This window comes from Cricetulus griseus, chromosome 3 (genome assembly GCF_003668045.3).
Source record: "Cricetulus griseus strain 17A/GY chromosome 3, alternate assembly CriGri-PICRH-1.0, whole genome shotgun sequence".
NCBI lineage: Eukaryota > Metazoa > Chordata > Mammalia > Rodentia > Cricetidae > Cricetulus > Cricetulus griseus.
Window position 1 is genome coordinate 156,456,378 of NC_048596.1, and position 23,611 is coordinate 156,479,988.

Below are 23,611 nucleotides of genomic sequence, written 5' to 3' on the forward strand. Positions count from 1 at the left end.
ATGGCAATATTCTGTGTTCTTGACTATACCATCCATATACATAACCAAGTAGTTTCTTAAAATTTTCTAGAATTATACATAGACCTGGGGATATGGCTCAGTTGATAGAATACTTTCTTGGTATACACAAAGTCCTGGATTCAATTTCCAACACCACATAAAACTGGGCATGGTGGTACATGTCTGTAATTCCAGCAATCAAAAACTGAAGGCAGGAAAATCAGAAGTAAGGTCATCCTCAGCTATATATAACGATATATATATATATATGTATATATATATGTGTGTGTATATATGTATGTGTATATATGTATATGTATATATGTATATATATGTATATATATGTGTGTATATATGTATATATATATAATATCATTATATACAATATCATTATATAATAGTATGATATATATATATATATATATATATAGAGAGAGAGAGAGAGAGAGAGAGAGTTTGAGGCCAGCCTGAAATCCTGTCTCAAAAAAAAAAAATCTAGTAGATAGATTGGCTTTAGCTTAACAGTTCCTTCTACAACATAACAATTTGGAATCAAACTGCTGCTGGGTTGAGACCCACAGGCACTAACCAGCTCTTGAAAGAACTCCTAAGAAGTATGGGTCATAAATATTCAATGTAGGAAACGTTGGTGAAGTGGGTAGTGGTTATTGCAGAGGCTCATACTTGTCTCAGTGCTGAGACTAACTGACTATTGAGCTAAGCCCTACCATGCATCCAGAGCACATCTACAAGGCTCAGGGAGCCTAGCAGAGAAGAGAGAAACAGCAGAAGAGCCGAGGAAGGGGTGGCAGTGTGAGTGCTGGCCTCTCAACATGGCACCAAGTTCTAAAATGCTTCCTGTTGTTGTGATGAAACACTGACCAAAACAATGTGGGGGGGGGGGAGTTTATTTCCACTCTCAATTTATAGCCCATCCTTAAGAGAAGTTGTAGCAGGAATTCAAGGCAGTAACCTGGAGGGAGGAGCTGAAATGGAGCCATTAAGGAATGTTGTTTACTGGCTTGCTTTACTTATATTCACTATTTTTTACTAAAGAAAGTATGATAGGAGATGCTCATACTTTTAGAAAATACTTTGCCAAATATATTGAGACATTTTAAAGTTTTTGATCTGGTCTGCCTATTACAACTATTTTTCACAATTTTGACTCTAAACATGTACTATTGTTGGTGTTTTCTTTATTGCTGTGGGTTTTATGGTATGCAGAATCAAACCCAAGGCCTTGCCCAGGGAAGGCAGTCTCTCTACCACTAAGCTTCATCTTCATCCTTTCATTTTCCTAAGGTCTTATTGTGTCACTCAGGCTGGCCTTAGAAATTGAATCTGATTTGATTTGCTTTACTTTGATTTGGTTGTGCATGTATGATAGTAGCACATTCACACCATGGTGCATGAATAGACATGAGAGGACAACTGGTGGGAGCTGCTTTTCTCCTTTTACTATGTGGGTCCTAGTTTGACCTGTCACCAAGCTTGGTGATGAGACTTTTGCCCACAGGATTATAAATCCTGCGCTGCCGTGAAAGTCTTCGTCCTCTTCTGTGTACCCCAGCACTCCCATTACAGGTGTGTGCCACCAAATCTGGCTTTGTTCTATCGCTTATTGTGGTTGTCCTCTAGAAATACTGGGAACTGAACCAAGTGCCTCTTGTATGACAGACAAACAAACACTCCACCCCTGTCATACAGCCTCAGCCCTTCGAGTTGCTGTTTTTTATGCTACCAAAGAATGAGCCGATTCCTAGAAATTCTACTCTAGCTCAGACAGATAAATGTAAATACCAACTGAAAAACCAACATTGGAATAATCATAGAAGAATTAAGTCAGACTGTCTACAGAAATGTCTCATAACACTTGGTTAATGAGTGAAGAAATATTGAAAAGCCAAACAGTAGGGAGCGTTAAAACTCTGAATTTTGGAGTCTTTGGAGCTCAGACAGGCTGGAATGCCAGGCAAAGGCCAGGAGGAGAAGGGGATTCAGAAATGGTAGGTGGCATTTGTCAGAAGCAATCATGTTGGCTAGACCAGTTCATGACAAGTCCAAGGCTGGCCTGACTCTGCAGGGCCACCTGGGGCTGGTGTGGTGCAAGCTGTTTGGGAGTGGTTGCAGGTCACAGATAATTCCTGGATGGCATCCGTCAGCTCTATGGAAAACTGTCAAACAAAGACTAGGGACAGAAAGTAAAGTCTAGCAACTTTGGGGAATCTTTGTGCTGAGTGTACACTTGAGGCTTTCAGGGCTGTAACCCTGGTAGTTGTGGCTGTGGAAAGAACCTGGAGAAGGAAAGAGCCGAACTCTGGGATAGGCAGGGGGTGGAAAAACTCGGGTGGTTGACAGTTGACTGTGACAGATGAAGACAAGTCAGGACTCCCTGAAACTTACATGGATTTTTTAAACTTGACAAGAGATAAAAAGCTTTAGATATATTAGCATGACCACTGTCTGAATCTGCTCTGAATCCTTCACTGTAGAAAAGCAGTTAACAAAGTGTCTGTAAACAGCAGAAGGAAGAGAAGACTCACGCCTTGGAGCCATAGCAAAAAGAAATCCTAAAATGGTGTCAACTCGGGAGAGCATGTCTGGATATATATGGATTGGACAGAGGTATTTTCAGCACAGTGAGAAGCACTTTTTTGTTTGTTTGTTTGTTTGTTTGTTTGTTTTTCAAGACAGGGTTTCTCTGTGTAGCTTTGGAGCCTATCCTGGCACTCTCTCTGGAGACCAGGCTGGCCTCGAACTCACAGAGATCCACCTGCCTCTGCCTCCCGAGTGCTGGGATTAAAGGCATGCACCACCAAGGCCCAGCAAGAAGCGTTTTTAAGCCTATATTTAGAAAATAACCAAAGAAAATTCAAATCTATGAGCCTGTTACTATGATAATAGTAAACAGTATTTACCAAAGCCAGATTACTAGTTTATCAGAACTCCATTGATTATCGTTAAAACTCTGAAACCTTGCCAGGCAGTGGTGGTGCACACCTTTAGTTCCATCACTTGAGAGGCAGAGGCAGGCGGATCTCTGTGAGTTCAAGGCCAACCCAGTCTACAGAGGGAGTTTCGGAAGCCCTGTCTCAAAAAAACAAAAAAGAACAAAACAAAACAAAAATCTCTGAAACCTTACCATCATTTATGATCTTTTGGGTTTCAATTTTCGCATACCTTAAATCACTCCCTTAGATCCTCACAGTTTACACAAATTTTAACCCTTTTTTTTCATCTAATCACTTACCACGAGATGTAAGTACTTGATTACTAAGAGCAGTCATTGAAAAGCAAATTCTTTTAAATAAAAGAATAGTAAAAGGTGAGTTTTTAGTTAGTAATAGCAGCATGATAGCTTGAGTTTGTTTTTATATCAAGATCTGTTTTGTGAGCTTTTCTTTTTCTGTCTGTGAGTCTGCCTTTTTCAGCAGGAGACCTAGTGGCTCTAGAAAAAGCAAGGCCTGGTTTTTCTATATGATGTGAACTGACAGTGTGGCTGCAGCATTCGAGGGAGGAGCTGGCTAAGTCTGTTTGCTGCTGCTAAACTGATAAAGCCACAGCTCACTGTCAACACCACCACAGACATCTCAAACAGATACATTTGAACAGGAAGTACAGTCCAAATGGCTTCTGATCATTTAAAATGAAGAGACCCACCACCTGGACTACCAGCCTGGGATCTTCCATGGTGATTAGAGTAAGAATAACTTACTCTAATTAATCATCACTGTTGCTCTGTTGTTATTGTTTAGAATTTGAATGGTAGAAAAGCCATTACTAACCTTAAGTTTAATGTTTATCTTCTTTGACTCAGTTTGATAGTACCTATGTGGTCTTGCTCTATGATGAAAACAACAACAACAACAAAAAACCAAAATAGACACTTCTTTGGGAAAGTTGAGGTGACGGAGGTACTCCAAAGATTTGGGGGAGAGTAAACTGCAGTCAGGGTGTACTATGTATGTTTTGTTTTGCTTTGCTTTGTTTGAGAAGGGGTTTTTCCATATTTCCAGTTTGGGCAAGCCTGGTGGTGGGTGAGGCCTGGGACAGTTCTTTGGCCAGAGGTCCATGTCACCACCCTTGAAGCAAGCTCTGGATGGAGCCCATTGCTGCCCATCTTTGGAGGCAGCATCAGCTACTGCCATAGAAGCTGGTGTTACTGTCTCTACAGGGAAGCCTTTTTCATTAAACTCCATAATCAGCAGATCCCTCTGAAGAGTTAAAGGGCAAAAATCTAACCTACTAAATATTCTTGATTTTAAGCAAACTACTAGTTTTAACTAATTTCTAGTTACTTGCTTCAGGCTTAACCATGACAACATATACAGAAGGCTAAATCTTGTTCTGTGAATGAATTACATTTGTGCTTAACATGACTACAAGCACAGTTCTGAGAAATATTAAAGAATTTAATAATGTATAAGGTGACTGACCATTAACTTGTGTGCCTTAATTATCTTTAACAGTTACAAGTTAGTAGCTTCTATAAAATTAGGACTTTACAATTTAATCCCTGTTAAATTGAAGTCTTAAAAAATTGAATAGAAGGTTTAACTGAAGACCCTTTAGAAACCAAAATAAAACGTTAAAACTATAAACACAGTCTGCAGACAAACTGGGAACCTTACTTTTCTGATTCTTTAACAGTGTACTTTTACAGAATATCACAGTTTTTTTTTTTTGTATGACTCAGTTTATCTCAAGGAACTAAAGCTTAACAAAGTTTAGCAAAGACAAAGAGACTAAACATATATCTTCAAGTTAGTTTTCGCTAGCCCGAATAGACCTTAGGAATTTATAAACCTTATTTATCAAATCTACCTTATTCATCGAACATATGCTATCCCTTATCTAAAATCTTATAGAAGCCTGGTGTTGAATACAGCTAGAAAAGATATAAGAGGTTAGATAGCCACCTCTGTGTCAGTTTCTGTTAACCTAAGTAGACCTTAATCATCAAACACAGGCTGGTTTTAGATCCTAGTTTCCATAAACATTGTTCATGTTTTGTACTCATTTGTTTTTTGTTTTTTGGATTTTGGTTGTGTTTTGTTTTTACTTTCAGGACAAAAATCATCACATAAAAAATCTACTATCTTACAAATCCTGGGATACACAAAGTTTACACAATGATAGAGAGAAATGTCCCAAATCACAGAGAGAGATCCCTTTCCATGAGATGGGTGTCCAGTAGGGTGAGAGAAACTGCTTGGTGTACCAGTGAGATTGCTGTAGCAGCAGTAGGTGCCAGGAACTGACAGAGACAAAGCAGTTAGCTTCTAGTTGACATTTACCCATGCACCAGGAGAGAGCAGGGATAAGGAAAAGAGGTGGCTGAAGAGGTAGACTCTAAAATTTGGAGTCAAATGTAGTAGATGGCAGAAGCCAGCAGAAACAAATGACCTGCACCTTAGAAAAGTCAGACCAGCAGCTTGACTCGGTTAGGAGAAGCTGAGCCTTTTGGAAAGGTCCATTCATGCATCTCCTGAGTTTCCACACCAGATGGATAAACTGATGACATGACCTCTTCATGCTATGGTTAGGGTGAAGGTATTTTTGTTTTTGTTTGTTTAATTGTAGATAAGGGAGAGAAAACAGTCAGAGGCATCTTGAAGAGTCCAGAGCAGAGAAAGAAAGAAGTAGGCTGAACATGGCAGGCAGACTGGACACGGCTAGTGCTATCTTCGAGAGGGGAAAAGAGTGGGGGCTAGATAATGGAGAAACCATAATGAGAGAAGCAGAGCAGAGCATAGAGAGAACATAGTGAGGACACAGGGTTAGAAGGAGAATGAGTAGCTGTGGGGAGAAACCCATGAACTGTAGAGAATTTAGATGGGGAAGGAGAGAAGAGTTAGGATGATAACTCTTGGTTACACAGACATTGAAATTTGTTACAGATACTTGCCGTACTGAGGGAGCCTGGAGGTCAGAATGTGTTTTGATATATTGATAGGTGCCACAGGCAGCCATATTTTCCTTCGGCCCTAGATATGGGTAATTATTCCTTTTGGCAGATGGAAACCAGTTTCCCAAGTTCCTGAAGAATGCTGGCTTTTATATAACCACCAGAAATCCTCCTATAGTCCAGGTTCATCTCATTTCTGGATATTTGGACTGCCTTTTGGAGTTTGGGGAATCGGAGTTTCCTTTGGAACTGAAAAGAAACAACAATCAGCAATAAAAGAAGACAAAGCCACGATGCACAGATGTCTCAAAGTACTGTGTCACATGGAAGAGTCAAGACACATGAGCCTTCGTGGTGTTTGTTTCCATTTATATGGAATCCTCATGATTTTGAATAAAGTTATAATGACACAAAGCAGATCTGTAGTTTCTGAGGACTAGGAGACAGGAGGAAGATTGCAAGAAGTGTAAGTCAATAGGATTGTTCCAGACCCCCTGAAGGAAGAAGTCAGTTTGGAGGTCTGGACAATCTATAGGGTCACTGGTAGTGGATCAGTATTTACCCCTAGTACACAAATGAACTTTGGGAGCCTTCACCACATAGAGGGATACTCTCTCAGCCTAGACACACTGGGGAGGAGCTAAGCCCTGCTCCAAACGATATGAGAGACTTTGACGATCACCCATGAAAGGCCTCACCCTCCCTGGGGAGAAGAAAGTGGTTTGGATAGGAGGTCGGTGGGGGGCAGGGGAGGAGGAGAGGGAGAGGGAACTGAAATTGACATGTAAAAGAAGCTTGTTTCTACAAGGAGGTCCCTAAGAGAGACATACATGGTCCCTTGGAGAAGGGGAGAGGTTCAAGATCTGCTGAGCAAATTGGGAGCACGGGAAGAGGGGGGAGGGAGCTAGGAGAATGAGAAGGGGAGAAGAGGAGGGATGCTGAGGACATGAGGGAGCAGAAAGGTTGAGTCAGGGGAAGAATAGAAGATAACAAGAATGGAGATACCATAATAGAGGGAGACATTTTAGGTTTACAGAGAAATCAGGCACTAGGGAAATGTCTGGAGAGCTACAAAGATGACGCCAGCTAACTATCTCAGCAACAGAGGAGAGGTTACCTTAAATGCCCTCCCTTGATTATGAGATTGATGACTGACTTATATGCCTTCATCTAGCAGCTGGTGGAAGTAGAAGCAGACACCCATAACTAATCACTGATCTGAACTGGAACCCAGATGCAGAGAAGGACCAGTGAAGGGCAAAGAGGTCCAAACCAGGCTGGTGAAACACACAGAAGCAGCTGACCTGAACATCCGGAACTCTTGCTCCCCAGTCTGATAGCTGGAATACCAGCATGGGACTGATCCAGACCCCAGGAACATGGGTTTCTGTGAGGAAACTTCAGAAATGTATGGGACCTCCTGTAGAAGCCCCGTATGTATTCCTAGCATAGGTGTGGACTTTGGGAACACATTCCATATAGAGGAATACTCCCTGAGCCAAGACACATGGGGGTGGGCCTAGGCCCTATTCCAAAGGATACGAAATACTCTGATGACACCTTATGGAAGGCCTCACCATCCAATGGGAGCAGAAAAGATATGTGACAGATAAGGTTTTAGTTGGGGGGGAATAAGGGAGGATAGGCGGGAGAAGGGAACTAGGATTGCCATGTAAAAAAATCCTGTTTCTAATTCAAATAAAAAAAGTTGGGAAAAAAAAACTTAACCGTAAAAAAAAGAAGCCTGTTTCTAATTTAAATAAATAAGGAAAATTAAATTAAATAAATTAATTCCAAAATAGAAGTATAAGTCATTGCTAGTGGGAGGATAAAAAGATGTTCTATATTACAATTATATTGTTAGTTACATATTATTCCTATTATCGACACTCAACAATTGTGCATTTACACTGATAAATCTTAACACGAGTGAACTATTTCAATAAAATTTAAAGATAGGGCTTTAGAGATGGCTCAGCAGCTTAGAGCATGCGCATACCGCCCTTTCTGAAGACCCACGTTCAGTTCTTAGCATCTAAGTCAGCAGCTCACAATCCTCTGTAACTCCAGCTCCAGGGGATCAAATGCCCTCTTCTGGCCTCTATGGGCACTGCACTTATGTGCCCTATACAGACACACACACACTTTAAAAAGTAAGAAAAACGGGAAATACCTTTGAATTAATTGGTACAGGAGACCGCTTCCTGAATATAACACCAGTAGCACAGACACTGAGATCAACAAATGATAAATGGGACCTCCTGAAACTGAGAAGCTTCTGTAAGACAAAGGACACAGTCAGTAAGACAAAATGGCAGCCCACAGACTGGGAAAAGATATTCACCAACCCCACATCTGACAGAGGGCTGATCTCCAAAATACACAAAGAACTCAAGAAGCTAGTCTCCAAAACACCAAACAATCCAATTAAAAAGTGGGGTACAGAACTAAATAGACAATTCTCAATAGAGGAATCTAAAATGACTGAAAGACACATAAAGTGTTCAACATCCTTAGCCATCAGGGAAATGCAAATCCAAACAACTCTGAGATACCATCTTACTCCTGTCAGAATGGCTAAAATCAAAAACATCAATGGCAGTTTATGCTGGAGAGGATGTGGAGAAAGGGGAACACTTCTCCACTGCTGGTGGGAGTGCCAACTCGTACAGCCACTTTGGAAATCAGTATGGCGATTCCTCAGGAAAATGGGAATCAGTCTACCACAAGATCCAGATTCCACTCTTAGGCATATACCCAAAAGAAGCACATTCATATAACAAGGACATCTGTTCAACCATGTTCATAGCAGCACTATTTGTAATAGCCAGAAACTGGAAGCAACCTAGATGCCCCTCAACTGAAGAATAGATAGAGAAAATGTGGTACATTTACACAATGGAGTACTACTCAGCAGAAAAAAAAAAATGGAATCTTGAAATTTGCAGGAAAATGGATGGAACTCGAAGAAACCATTCTGAGCGAGGTAACCCAATCACAAAAAGACAAACATGATATGTACTCACTCATATGTGGATTTTAAACACAGAGTAAGGGATTACCAGCCTACAATTCACACTGCCAGAGAAACTAGTAAACAAGGAGGACCCTAAAAGAGACAAACTTTGTCCCCTGGAGAAGGGGAAAGGGTCACGATCCCCTGAGCAAATTGAGAACATGGGAAGAGGGGGGAGGGAGCTACGAGAATGAGAAGGGAAGAAGAGGAAGGTTGCAGAGGTCATGAGGAAGCAGAAAGGTTGAGTCAGGTGTAGATTAGAAGAAAGGGTATGTGATAGGTAGGGTTTTAGTTGGGGGGTGGTAGGGGAGGACGGGAGGGAGAAGAGAACTGGGATTGTCATGTAATTCAATCGTGTTTGTAACTAAATAAAAAAAAAAAGAAAAAAGTAAGAAAAACAAAAACCTAAAAAATATGCATATATAAAGTACAATAAATTCAAGCACTTTTAAGTCCCTGATCAATCCTGTACTGTTTGTAAACTAACAGTTAATCTTGTGGCCATATGATGGTGATGTGTAGGGAACTCTAATCAGAATGTGAGTGACAGATTGTGTAAATGCTGCCCACTGTGTAAGTGCTATGTCACTATGGCATAGGAAGGCAGGAAAAATTCTATCCAGCTGTCACACTCTGGATTCCCTGGTTCTCATTTCTCTGCTCTACATTTTCCCATCTGTTAAAGAAAGATTGGGGTAATCCAGCTGCAGAATCCTATTGTCCTTCAGTTCATTTAGTTCCTAAAATAAACAAACCTTATCCAATATACACTGTATATGCAAAGGGGCTTAGTAAAGAAACTGCCAACATGTCCGTTCCATGGTATAGTTAAGGGAAAGTCTTTTGTGCATAAAAGAGAGAACACATCCAGAGACATCTGGAAGAGTCCAAAGCAAAGAGAAAGAGAAACACAATGGACATGACCAGGGCTGTCTGGGAGAAGGGGAGAACAGCAAGAGATAGAGAGAGAGTAGGAGAGAGAACAGTGATAATAGCAGGGCAGGGGATAAACCTTGCTGTTATAAAGAAAACACGTGACTATCTAGGAAGAGGGAAGCCTGGGGTGGCTACTGTGGACTTTGAAATACACCGCAAGCACTTGTGAATTGGAGACAAGGAAGCCTGGATGCCAGCATGGGCTTTGAATGCAGCCACAGTATCTGTCAATTGAGCCACGTGTCCCTGTAGCCAGAGATAAGAGGAATGACTTCTTTTGGCAGCTGGGAACTACTTCACAAGCTCTTGAGGAATGCTGGCTTTTAGCCAACTGCCAGACAGAAATCCATCTGTTGTCCTGATTGAGTTGGGCCTAGACTCAGATTTGGACCCATCCATGGGCCTGTCCTTTTATTGGGAGGGCGGGGAGTGGACCTGACTCCTACTTAAAGACCAGTAAATCCTCACCATGTCAAAGTAGTAGACTGTGCTGAGAACCTTCCAACTGTAACACTAATGGAAGAGGCAAGTACGTAATTCAGATGACTGTTGTTTACAAATAGTTTGGTGAACTGGGAAGAAAGTCCCACTGGGAATTCTGTTTCTTCTTGATGTCTCTGTGTTTCTTGACTTGCCTGCAGGTTCTGCCACTGGCACGATTCTCAACTTGGAGTTATCTTGGTCAGATTATATCTCACGACCAGGAGACAACACTAGCGTGCTCCACTTCAAAAAGGGTGAGATGGAGAAGACCTGTCAGGTCTTTATGAAGAAGACTCCCTTTATAAAGAAGAGGAGTCCTTCAGCATTGTCCTGAGCCTGTCAACGGGAGGACAGCTGGGAGCCAAATTTTCCCCACTGCCGGGATAACAATCCTGGCTGACAGAGAGGATGGTAAATTCTCCTAATCTAAGCAATGGCTCAGCTCCTACTTGGCTCTCACAGCTGTAAGGTAAATTATACAATTTTAGATATCTCGCATGTAGCTCACATGTGGCCCTGGCTGGCCTCAAGCCAAAGATGGCCTTGAACTTCTGATCCTCCTGTCTCTACCTCCCAAGTGCGAAGATCATGGATGTAAGCCACCATGCCTGGCTCTATGCAGTGCTGGGGACAGAATCCAGAACTCTGTGTATGATGGGCAAACACTCTATCAACTGAGCCACTGTGCCAGCCCCCATTACCTCCATGTTCTGCTTCCTCCTAAGGCTATGCCATAGCTTTCCACATGTGGAGACTCCACCAACACCAAGGGCAAAATAGAATGCAGGAAGATTAAGACTGTACGTATGACTTCATTCTAAAAAGAAAAAGAAAACAGCGTAGCCAAAGGAGTTGTATAAGACTTGGAAGATCCTAAGTCAGGCATTTAAGTCCTCAATAACATAAGGAGTCTTAAAATGACATGGGGGTGGGTGGCTGTAGAGTTCTGTGTGCAGGCATCTGGTCCCCTTCCTGGGGTTCCTGAACTCTGGAGAGCCCAACTGAAACTCAGGACAGCACTTCACACTACTCCTCCCCATCCTCCAGCTCCTACATTCTTTTTTCTTTTCATTCTTTTTTTTTTTTTTTTATGGATATGGGTTTCTTGCCTGCATGGTTGTCTGGGCATCACATGAATACCTAGCATACTCAAAGGCCAGAAGAGAGCATCAGAGCCCCTGGAACTGAAGTTACAGACACTCGTGAGTCACCAACAGAGTGACTTCTGGGAATTGAACTCATATCCGCAGGAAGAGCAGCAGTCTGTTGTCTAAGCCATTTCTGCATTTCGCAAAAGCGAAGTTTCTTCCCTGTCTTTTTCTCTGTGCTGCCACCAGATGGTGCAGCCCACATTTAGGGTGGGTCTTCCTGCTTCTGATAATCTGATCTGGAAAATCCCTCACAGGCTGCCCAGGGCCTTCCTTCAGTTGATTCCAGATATGGTCTAGCTGACAAGCAAGAATAGCTATTATAATATCCATACAAAAACAACAACAACAACAACAACAATGCTTCCATGAAACATAAAGAATGACATTAAGAGAAGAAAAGAGTTGCGAGGAAGAGGAACCAGTTAAGGGTCAGGGAGTGCTTGCTTGTCCACTGCTTTTGAGGCCTTAAGCTTGCAGAACCACGCAGGTGTGTGGGTGAACACACACACACACACACACACACACACACACACACACACACAGACACACACACACGCATAATATTCCTCCCTATTAGCCGTCACGTTTAAATGCAAATGGATTGAATTCCTAAGATAACAGTGACCGACTGAGTGGATTTAGAAAGAAAAGAGCCACATATGCTATCTGTAAGTAACTTGTTGTACATAAGTACTCACAGAGGCTGAAAGTGAAGGATAGAAAAGGATACTCTGTGCAAATAGCAGTCCACACAGAGCAGGTGACTTACTTAAATGGGACAAAATGAACATGTTAGCAACTGATGCTAAGATGAAGAAGCTGCACATGGTACAATGTCTTTACATCAGGAGGTTACAGCAATTACACATGACCTCAACACTAGAGCTGATTATATTAAGGAAATAAGAACCAGAGTGAGAAATGGGCACAAATAATAATAATAATAATAATAATAATAATAATAATAATAATAACAACAATAATAGATTTCAATCCCTACAACCCTCTCTTGAGGTCCAGTCTTGCTCTGCCCGAGAGACCTCAGTGCAGGAGATAAGCGATTGGCCACTTTTATGAACAAACAAATGAGAAGACTGTTTTGGGATTGTGCAGTCTTTCCAGAGTCTAGCTAGGCAAAAGGAGGGTTCCCATAGATTCACAGCAGACATTAGCTGTCTGGTCCAGATGCGCCATCTAGAGGCTAGGACAGTCTCAGGAGTGGATATCACCCAATGCTTAGGGGTTTAAGAAGGACTGATAACTGTGCAATCAAAATGATGACATTTCATCCTTACCAAGAAACCACAGTAGACAGATACCCAGCTTTGGGAGCGAGAGGCTTCCAAAGATGCCACCAAGTTTCCACAAGAAACAAATTTGGGTTTTTTGTTTGTTTGTTTGTTTTATTGTCCATCCAAGGCCAGAGAGGACCAATACCATGAAGATGCCTGTCAAGAAAGACCTGCCCTGCTGGTCGGTGGTGGCGCATGCCTTTAATCCCAGCACTCAGGAGGCAGAGGCAGCTGGATCTCTGTAAGTCTGAGACCAGCCTGGTCTACAGAGTGAGTTCCAGGACAGCCTCCAAAGCTACACAGGGGAAACCCTCTCTCAGAAAAGAAGAAGAAGAAGAAGAAGAAAAAAAAAAAGCACAATCCAGTTCAGACAAAGTTACCAGCGAATCTTTAGGTATAACTGGAAAACAGGGAACTGCATGGAGTACGGTTCCAGAAGGAACACAGTTCCAGATGACTTCAGAAGCAGACTCAAGTCAGACTACACTATGAGAGGTTTTGTGTGCACAGTAAACTTCTGATGTAGTTTACCCATGTCTCTGTCCACTAAAATGTGTCTTTTAACTCTGATCTCTACTCTCCAGATTTTTTTTTTTACTTTAACTCAGATACACATCTTCACTTAATTTACAAAGGCATTATGTCTGTGACTCGCTAACTATGATTTTCTATTTTTTCCATCTCCAGGGTTATATCCATCCATGTGTAAGCTTCCTGGCTTTTTCTTTTCTTTCTTTTTTTTAAACCTCTACTATTAGCCCAAATGCCATTTATTTCAAAGATGTTTAGGTCAGAATAAATCTAGTGTTAGGAGGCAAAGTTCATAAAACTTTAATTTCATTACATTTACTTTGTCGTTTTGCTTAGACTTGTGAAACTGACATCATCACACTTGTACATACATGCTAGACAGATATGTGAAACAACAATGACTCTGACTAGTTCATCTATCCCTTTAAAATAAATTGTGTGTGTATGTGTGTACACATGCAAGATCTGTGTGTCAAGTCACAGGAGTCACAACACACACGTGAAGGTCAGAGGATGACTTCCTGGACTAAGTTCTATCCCTCCACCTGTATGTGAGATTTAAGGGGTAAAATTAAGGCTTGCACATCGAGTGCTTTTATCCATTGAACCATCTCACTTGTCTACCTTTCTTTAATTTTCAGAGAGGTTCATTTCTTGTTCTAAATATGTCTACAAAGTAAAGAACTGAATAGAACCAATTTTGGTTCACTGGACTCTGGCTTATAATTTGGAGGAGATATTTAAATTCCTTTTGGTAAATCCCTTTGCACAAAAGTACTGCCACTTTGGAGCTGGAGTGGCCTAGAACTGACGGTTCTTGGGGTAGTGATTCATGTGTCTAAACAAGAAAAACACAGAGAGAACAACTCAGACCTAGCAAATGGGCAGTATCTGCTCAGGAAGTAACACTCATTTTACAGTTGTGTTTAGAGTGCATGATTGTCATCATCAGAGAGGCTTATCCCACAACTGATGGGAGCAGACGCAGAAAGACACAGCCAGCTTGGGAAATCCTGAGGAAGAGTCGGAGGAAGGATTGTAGCAGCCAGAGGGGTCGGTCAAGGACACCACAAGAACACAACCCACAGAATCAACTATGCAGGGCTCATAAGGGCTCACAGAGACTGAATTGACAATCATGGAGCCTGTAACGGTCTGATCTAGGTCCTCTGCATATATGGTATGGTTATGTAGCTTGGTGTTCTTGTGGGACTCCTAATAGTGGGTGTGGGGGTGTCTCTGACTCTTTTGCCTTTGAGAGCCTTTTCCTTCTACTGAGTTGCCTTGTCCAGGCTTAATGTGAAGAGATATTCCTAGTCTTATTGTAACTTGATATGCCATGTTTCCTTGATATCCCTGGGAGGCCTGACCTTTTCTGAAGGGAAAGGAGGAGGCGGCTGGGCGGTGGTTGTGCACATCTTTGATCCCAGCACTTGGGAGGCAGAGGTAGGTGGACTCTGAGTTCAAGGCCAACATGGTCTACAGAGTGAGTTCCAGGACAGGCTCCAAAGCTACAGAGAAACCCTGTTTCAAAAAAAAGAAAAAAAGAAAGAAAGAAAGAAAGAAAGAAAGAAAGAAAGAAAGAAAGAAAGAAAGAAAGAAAGAAAGACAGGAAGGGAGGGAGGGAGGGAGGAAGGGAGGGAGGGAGGGAGAGGGAGGAGAGAGGAGGAGGAGGGCAGCAGAGGGGAGGTGTGAGAAAGAGACTGGGAAGACAGGAAGGAGAGGAAACTGCAGACAGGATGTAATAATATATGAAAAAAAGAATAAAGAAAAAATGCATGATTGTAATTGTCACTCTACACTCATTCTGTGCCCAGTATTCGCCAGATATTGTGCTGCCTTGGCTGCTATTTTATTTTCACTCCTCACAGTGGCCTTGCTGGCAGCTGTAAACACCTGCATTTGCAGTTGGAGACACTGAGCCCACAGGAGTTTGACTAATGTATGCAATGAAGCAATGATCTAGGATGTGACCAAGTACTAGGGCACAAAGCCCTTTCTTGTCCTCCCCTGCCTTCTCGATTCTCACAGCAGTTGTATAGTTCCTATTAATACCCATCATTTATTTAATGCTTCTCAAAAAATTTTTGAGACAATCTCCAACTGACAGAAGAGCAACAAGTGCCACAAGACATTTTCCCCAACCACTGAAAAGTTGCCAGTAAATTTAGAATCACCACTCCAAAAACTCAAAATGTAATTCCTGCAGATACATTCCCTCACAGAGCTACAACACAGACATCAAACCAGGAAACAAACTTGACATATTTCTATAACCTAATCCTCAGGTTAAGCTCTGCCAGCGCTCCTCTAATCACAACTAATCCAATCCAAAATCCCACCTTATATTTGTCAGATCTGCTTTAATTTCTTTATTGGTTTATGCATGGATGTTCTGATTGCGTGTGTACCGTGTGCAGGCTTGGTGCCCCCTGGGGACTGGAGTTGAAGATGAGTGTGAGCAGGCATGTGGTTGCTGGGAATGGAACCCAGGTCTCCGGGAAGAGCAGCCAGTGTTGTTAGCTGCTGAGTCATCTCTCCTGCCCCTCTTTAATTTCTAACAATGTAGTGCAGTTCCTCCTCCCCACCCCACCCCTTCTCTCTGATGCCAGAAGCTGGTATTAGGTTTTGTGACTGCAATGGTTAGTTTCAGTTATCAACTTCAGACTGCCGGATCACCTGGGAAGGGTTTCAATGAAGGATTGTCACAGCCTAAAAGTGGGTGGCACTGTTCCTGGATTAGGGGGAAAATGAGCATGTTCCATACCCTCTCTGCCCTTGCCCATGGGATCGGTTTTAGGTTCCTTGAGCTCTGCAATGATGGACTGTGAGCTGAAAGAAAACCTTTCTGGCCTAAGGCGCTTTGGTCAAATACTTTATAGGAAGGGGATGAAAGCATCTCTCGATCCCTTTCCACTGAATCCCCCTGGCTGACTGAGCCATCTCCCTAGTGTCTCCACCCACCCCACACCTTTCTCCTTTCCTAACCCTCATCAACTTGTTCTGGAAGATTTGCTTGGTTTCCTCATGGTTAGACTGAAATGATATGTCTTCAGCAGGAATATCCCAGGGACGGTGCTGTGTTCTCACTGCATTCTGTCCGATTCTGGTGATCTAGCTCATCGTCTGTTCAAGTGGTATTTACTAGGTTCCTCTACTATAAAGTTAGCTTTAACTATTGTAACTATTTTCTGGAGAGAGCTCCTATGATAATGTAAGTTCTCCTCTAGGTATTTATATATTTATGTATAGGGGTTTCTACCTTATTCCATTATCATTGCTCTGTCATATTAGATGTCTTTCAAAATAAATAATAACCGAGAATCTAAATGGCCGGGTGTGCCAGCCTGCAAAAATGGCTGATAAAACAAGCAGAATGGCAGAAACTCCATGGCTGAGTAAAACTGAATTGGGATGTTGCAAGACTGAACCAGAGAAATAGAGCCTCATCAAATAAAACCTTTTAACAGTTACCTTCAAGATGCAATCTTAAAGGGCAAATTCTTTTACTTCCAATGTAAGCCACCTTCTTCCATGTAATGAGTGGAGTCTCTGTGAAGTTAGGAAAAGGTGATGATGTGCTTGGTCTGACAAGGGTGGCACACAGACGTGTGATGAGAAACTACCCAACACTTGTTAGAACATAGATTCCGAAATCCACTGCAATCTTGATGCTGGTGATGCTGAGTAGAGAGCATTGGGAGTGGATGGCAGCTCTCATCACTTACATAATGAAACCCAGTCTCATTGTCTTTTCTCTCCTCCCCACCCCAGCTGGAACAGACTACATTGGTGTCAGCCAAAATCTGCACTTTAGCCCAGGAGTAATCGTGCAGAGACTCCGAGTGACAATCCTTGATGACCTGTGTCAGCCTGCCTTTGAGGGTCCAGAGAAGTATGAATTACTTCTCCAGATGCCTACAGGTGCAGTGCTTGGAGAACCAAATAAAACCACTATTGTCATCAATGACGACATCACCAACTACCAAGCAAAGTGCTTGTAGTTCTTTGAAGAGACAAACAGTAGTCTAGATGTATATGAACCACAGAGTGAAGATGTACCATTCCAGAGCTTAGCAACTCTGGAGTAACAACGGTATTGTACTGTCACTGTTTTTGTGCAAATAGTTTATGTGACTACATGGAGATAGAAATATGTATACAAAGAAATGATTGAACCAATAAAAAAAAGTGTTACTTTTTCTGTTTCATTTGTTTCTAAGGCCAGTAAAACCCAGTGTCACCAATTAAATCAACTCTCTCTTTACCAGTTGACATTGGATGTCAAGGAACATAAGACACCTTCTCTCTCTTACACACACACACACACTTGTGCACACACAATACAAACATTTAGTTTAAAACTCTTCCTAGGTTACACTAGGCTATGTCAAGCTGATACAAACTAGCTAGCATATGAACCATCATTTAATTATCCAGAATCACTCAATGTTCAGCACCCTTCCTTTGTCTGATACATTATAGATTTGTAAATTTGAGCAGGAGCTGGGCAGAGGTGATACACGCCTTTAATCCCAGCATTTGGGAGGCAGAGGCAGGCGGATCTCTGTGGGCTCAAGGCCAGCCTGGACTACAAAGCTACACAGAGAAACCCTGTCTCAAAAAACCAAAAGAAAAAAAAAAAAAAAGAAAAAGAAAAAGAAAAAATTGAGCAGGAAAAATCAATTGTTACATCCATTCCATTTAAATGGAATACTATCCAATCATGGGTATACTGAATCGTTCTAAATGATGGCATCTCAACTTTAACATGCCTGTAACCCACAAACTTCTGAACAACCTGTGATTTACTTTTAAGGCTGTTGGAGACTGGTACCAGAGCCTATGCATGCCAACCACACTAGTGATTCTACACTCTCCTGCATTGCCATGGACAACCCTAGTGCCTAAAGAAACACAGCTCTAAAGTAGTTGGGCTTTTCATGACTTAAATGCTAACATTTAACAATTTAAAGATCAGGTACAATGGAGCGTGCCTGTAATCTCAGCCCTTGGTAGGTACAAGTTACAGACCTGCCTGGTCTATATACATAGAAGAAAAATTATCTGAAAAACATAACCTTCCTTCCTTCAATCTGTGTTCATGCACTGGTTTGCACCCAGGGTCACAGCTAGGGGAGGCTGAAGGAGAAGGCTCAAGATCAGCCTGGAAACACTGGTAGGCCTCCTGATAATGTTACAGCTTGGTGGTTCAGCATAGGAAAAGAAAAAAAAAGTAAAGCCTTACTGAGGATGTCTGCTCTTGATAATAATGGCACTAATAATGCTGCTGCTATGTGGCCATTAAGGTTTCATTTTCCTTTTATGAAATACTTTGAAACATTGCTTTTCCAATTCTACTACACACTGAAGATCTTGGTGCAGTAGTGATCCTGTTCAGCACTAGTCCCAAGTTTGCCTTTCTTACCAGCACCTAGATGAAAGTCTTAGAGTATGTCAGTGTAGGTCCAGAAGAAAGTGTCAAAATATCAAACTTGGGGTGACACTTCATCAACTCAACTTGTAGTGCTGAGTGATGCCTGGCTTCTTACCAGCGGATGGCTTCAGAAAAGACAAGCATGAAGACAGTAGAGCTCAACTGTTTTAGTTGCCAAGTTTCAGCGACTGTCTATCATTCCTCAATGCTGCCCAGATCTGTGGGAGGGCCCAGGCACCAGTATTTTAGATCCACATATACTGCAGTATTCATGCTGCAAGCTCCTTCCTTTAAAAGTCAGAGTAAACTATATTCCCGAAGCAAGTATACAGTTTTACCTGTAAATACCATGCTTTTCCATTTTCTAAACCTTGATTCTACTTACAGAGCTTATTACTGTAGAGAAACACTGAACAGGGGACTGTCAAGCACTAAGAGTTAGCAGCTTCTCAGAAATGGGAATTACAAATGTTCCCCAAACTGTTATTTTATCTGAACCTCTTACTACTCTGAGGACAACAGATCTCTAAAAGGAAAAAAGTTAACATATAACTAATTTTAAAATACTGTCAACATGGAACGTTAAACTATGCAATGGATTTTATTTGAAAGAACAGTTATTTAAAATACACTAACAAGGGCTGGAGAGATGGCTCAGAAGTTAAGAGCACTGGCTGCTCTTCCAGAGGTCCTGAGTTCAATTCCCAGCAACCACATGGTGGCTCACAACCATCTGTTATGAGATCTGGTGCCCTCTTCTGGCCTGCAGGCACACATGGAGGCAGAATGTTGTATATATAATAAATAAAATCTTAAAAAAATATATACTAACAAGCAGGGTCTCTGTAGCCCAGGCTGGCCTCAAATTCACCAGATTCCTGAGTGCTGGGATTATAAGTGTGCAGTATGACAGCCATTAAATTAAGCAAAGTTAAAATTTTATTACAATGTACTCTCAAGTAAAAGGATAGCAATAGATATTTTTACATTATTATTTTATGTCATTTTAAAATTAACGCTTATATTGCATTTCATTGCTAGCACAGTATTATTTTCCCAGTAATGCCATTCTTTATACTTCTGTGGGGAACAGACTGCTGGCGCTCTAGTTTTGCCTTGGGCACCACTACCACTGTACCAGTCTTCGGTGTGGCTTCCTGTTCTGTCTTCATCAATTCCTCTTTTAAGTCAGAGGGATAGTTCAGGGTTATAGCAGTCTTTCCTTCCTTCCAGAGGAGTGTGGGGTGCTATCCAAACGGGTCCTAGAGCAAACCTCCAGCACTGGTAAATCACAATGCTAAATTTGGCTAGTACCTTCCACAGTTTTTTTTAACTTATCTCAACAGATACATCATGCTCAGCGCTCTTCCACTATAGAGCACCTCCAAATTTCTCTTCACTTTCAAACCTCACGTTGTGACCTTTAATAGTTTTCTTCAATCTTTTTTTTTCAATCATTTCTTCCAAAATGAAACCACATCTAGTCTCAGTAGTAATCAACTTTGGGAAAGCAGAAAAAAAAAAAACTCAAATTACAAAACCCCGTAGTCCAAAAGCACGACACACACACCAGTAGCCCTACATTTAAGACAACCAGGCAATCACAGTACAGAAAGCAGACTTTTCAGGGATGTACGCAGAGGAAAACTAAGTTACAGAGGAAGAGATCTAAGAAAAACAGACTACCTCTTAAGGGAAAAAGGTTGAAGTTAAATAAGGAAGAACATTCAAAGAGATGGAAAGAAAAGACCACTTTAAGGGTTATAAAAGTTATATTTATTCACGATGCTACATTTATTGCATTCCCTTAGAAAAATGGAGAACTGCTTATGTACCCAATTTGCACATATAAAACTTTATACAAATGATGTGTAGCACATAAAGGCCTCTGGGTATTCCTGCTTCAGGGTCTCCAGTTAGCAAGTCTATTCCATAGAAAATAAAAACTGGAATTACACTCCATCTTGCTACTAAGACTTAGAAGTTATTTTAAAATATAATAAAATAAAATTTTCATTTACTCTAAAAACTCAAAAATACTATAAACTGAGAGGGTACATTCTATTAGTATTGTAACAATATGACAAGAGTCACACCTCATTATGGCTGGGTCATTCAAATTTAAAAGAAAAAAAAAAATCACCTTACTTCTGACATTATCTTTCTAAGTTGTGGCTGCTACAGGCCGTTTATCAAAATATTAACCAAATACTTTAAAAGAAAAAAATCCTGCTACAAAATACAACACCTTCAAGAACCAGAAAATACTGTCTTTGGCTATACTACTAAAAAGGTCACTCATCCAACGAACAGAGCACATTCACTTCAGAGCCCTAGGAACGCAAAGTGTAACAGAATATGCATAGACATCATTATAACTTGTTTTGCCTTTCCCCATTCTATAACCAGCAAGAATGAAATTTACACAAACTTTCTAGATGAGACTCAATAGTACTACAGGAAAAAAAAGAAGAAGAAGAAATCAAAGGCAGAGAATGTGAAGTAAAATTATTACAAAAGTAAGTGGAGACTTGAAGGGACAAATGGTCTTTGTATTTTTTTTTTTTACTTGTTTGCTTGTTTTAAAGCCATACAAGAGCTAATGTCGTAGCCAATAAAAAGCCACAATCTTCACAAATGAAACTAATAGAAAAATAAATCAAATGAAACATTTATTAATAAATGAAGCCTGTTTTATTACTTCAAGTGTTAATGATAAAAAAATTTCAGCACAGCTGTTGCATTTAAAAAAGTGAAACTACATCCTATGTTTCTAGCTCAGTAAGCAGATGGAGCTGATGTCTTTGAATGACATAACAGTTGAGCACTGTACAGCACATCTTATGAAGACCCGTAAATTAAAGAACTACTAGCTTAGTGATTATAAGACCAATATACGTTCATAGTTTCAGCTTCTTCTTTCTTCCTCGACCATCAGGGGCACCATCCATTTTACGTTTCTGTGTCTATAACAAACACAACAATTAGTTCTCATGACAAGATTCAACTAATATGGACATTAAATACATTTCCATACATGTTGCAGCACATTAGTGTAACAAACATGACCCGACAGTACACGACTTTTCTTCAGGGCTCCACAACCAATCTTTCAAACCACTATCAAATCTCCAAATATTTTACCATTATTAGTAACAAGATACCTGCTTCCTCCTGAATACATTCAAATTGTGAACACATTACTAAGACAGTGAATCAAAGCTCAGAAGACAACCATTGCACTTGTAAAGCTTTTGTTTTCCTAATATTCCTCAGTCTCCTAAACTAAGGAGAAGGTGTACTCTTGGCAATCAGAAAACATGTTTTTCCATATGTAGTGCATCAAATTCAGTTTCTATTTCCAGGTGACTCAATGTATTTATTACTCACAAAGAAAAAAGACAAACCTAACACAAGAAGTGCTGACAGTGCTCAAATACTTCACAGGGTAGTAGTGGTGGGTTTTCTGGAGAGATGGCTAGTGGGTAAACTGCTTGTTATGAAAGCATGTGGACCTGAGTTCTTAGCCACAAACCCCAGTGAAACCCAGACAACCCCATCAGATGAGGGTATGGGGGCTGGGGGCTGAGGAGCATAGAACAGATAGTCTAACCAAGATGGCAAGCTCCATCTTGTCTCAAAGAATAAGGTGGCACGTGATTGTCAACCTCTGCCTCACAAACTACTACCACACACACACATATTTGCATAACACACACACACACACACACACACCTACCTACCTACCTGCATCATTCACACAATCTATGTTTTATATTTTCATGAATACTTACTGAAGGCTTTGGTCCTCTTTTCTTTTTCTCTGCCTTCTCCTTTTCTTCTAGTTCCATATTTTCTCTTTCAATCAAAGTAATTAAGGTATTGCACCTCCTCTGGAGCTCCTAAATTGTAAACATACACAGTAAATTTGTTATTTCAAACTACATTTTTTTAAAAAGATTTTATTATGTATATAACATTCTGCTTCCATGTATATCTGCACACCAGAAGAGGGCACCAGGTCTCATTACAGATGTTTGTGAGCCACCATGTGGTTGCTGGGAGCTGGGAATTGAACTCAGGACCTCTGGAAGAGCAGCCAGTGCTCTTAACCTCTGAGCCATCTCTCCAGCCCCCAAACTACATATTGTCAGGACTTCAATGTCTAAATAGAGATGTTTTAACAAATATAAAAATCACCCATACAGGACCGGGCATTGGTGGCACATGCCTTTAATCCCAGTACTAGGGAGGCAGAGGCAGGTGGATCTCTGTGAGTTCGAGGCCACCCTGGTCTCCAGGGCGAGTGCCAGGATAGGTTCCAAAGCTACAGAGAAACCCTGTCTCGAAAAACCAAAAAAAAAAAAAAAAAAACAAAACAAAAAAAAAAAAAACACCCATATATTCTAATAGACTAATAAAAACAAGCAAAACGAAATTATTTTTTACTCACAGACCATGCTATGAGGATACAAAGAGCAAATATTTAGTGTTTATACTTGATTCTTTAAAGCTGCACTAACATATGGCTGGGGATGTAGCTCAGTGTATCTGCCAATAGACAGGTAAATAGTAAAGCTCCATACTAATGTATACTCTCCACACACCATTAATCTATTGATCATTTAGGTACTAACACAGTGACAATGAACATCAACATATACAAAAACTACTCAAAGCTCAGGAACTCTGGACTACTTATATTTAAAGGTTAACATACAGAATTCAAAAACAAAAGTACCTAGAACTTAAGAGACGAAAATCAGTCTTTTCTTTAAAAGCATTAGCATCTTAGTTGATAGCAGTGATACACACACAGCTATGAAGTTCATAATGAGTTTTGTCTACCTCCTT

At 40.9% G+C, this 23,611-nt stretch overlaps 2 protein-coding genes across 2 annotated transcripts in view; one reads left to right on the forward strand and one right to left on the reverse strand.

Moving 5' to 3' along the window:
* The window catches only part of Frem3 (FRAS1 related extracellular matrix 3), a 62,170-nt gene extending 44,846 nt beyond the window's left edge, over positions 1–17,324 (forward strand). The window contains 5 exon segments of the mRNA XM_035441664.1: positions 7,944–7,981; positions 10,497–10,630; positions 10,633–10,712; positions 10,715–10,757; positions 17,095–17,324. Coding sequence (XP_035297555.1) covers positions 7,944–7,981; positions 10,497–10,630; positions 10,633–10,712; positions 10,715–10,757; positions 17,095–17,324 — 525 coding nt within the window.
* Positions 17,325–21,411: 4,087 nt separating this feature from the next.
* The window catches only part of Smarca5 (SWI/SNF related, matrix associated, actin dependent regulator of chromatin, subfamily a, member 5), a 36,686-nt gene continuing 34,486 nt past the window's right edge, over positions 21,412–23,611 (reverse strand). Inside the window, exons 23-24 of the mRNA XM_027404878.2 lie at positions 22,552–22,659; positions 21,412–21,723 (exon numbers count right to left, since the gene is read on the reverse strand). Coding sequence (XP_027260679.1) covers positions 21,658–21,723; positions 22,552–22,659 — 174 coding nt within the window. The 3' untranslated portion in view covers positions 21,412–21,657. The remainder of the gene's footprint in view (positions 21,724–22,551; positions 22,660–23,611) is intronic.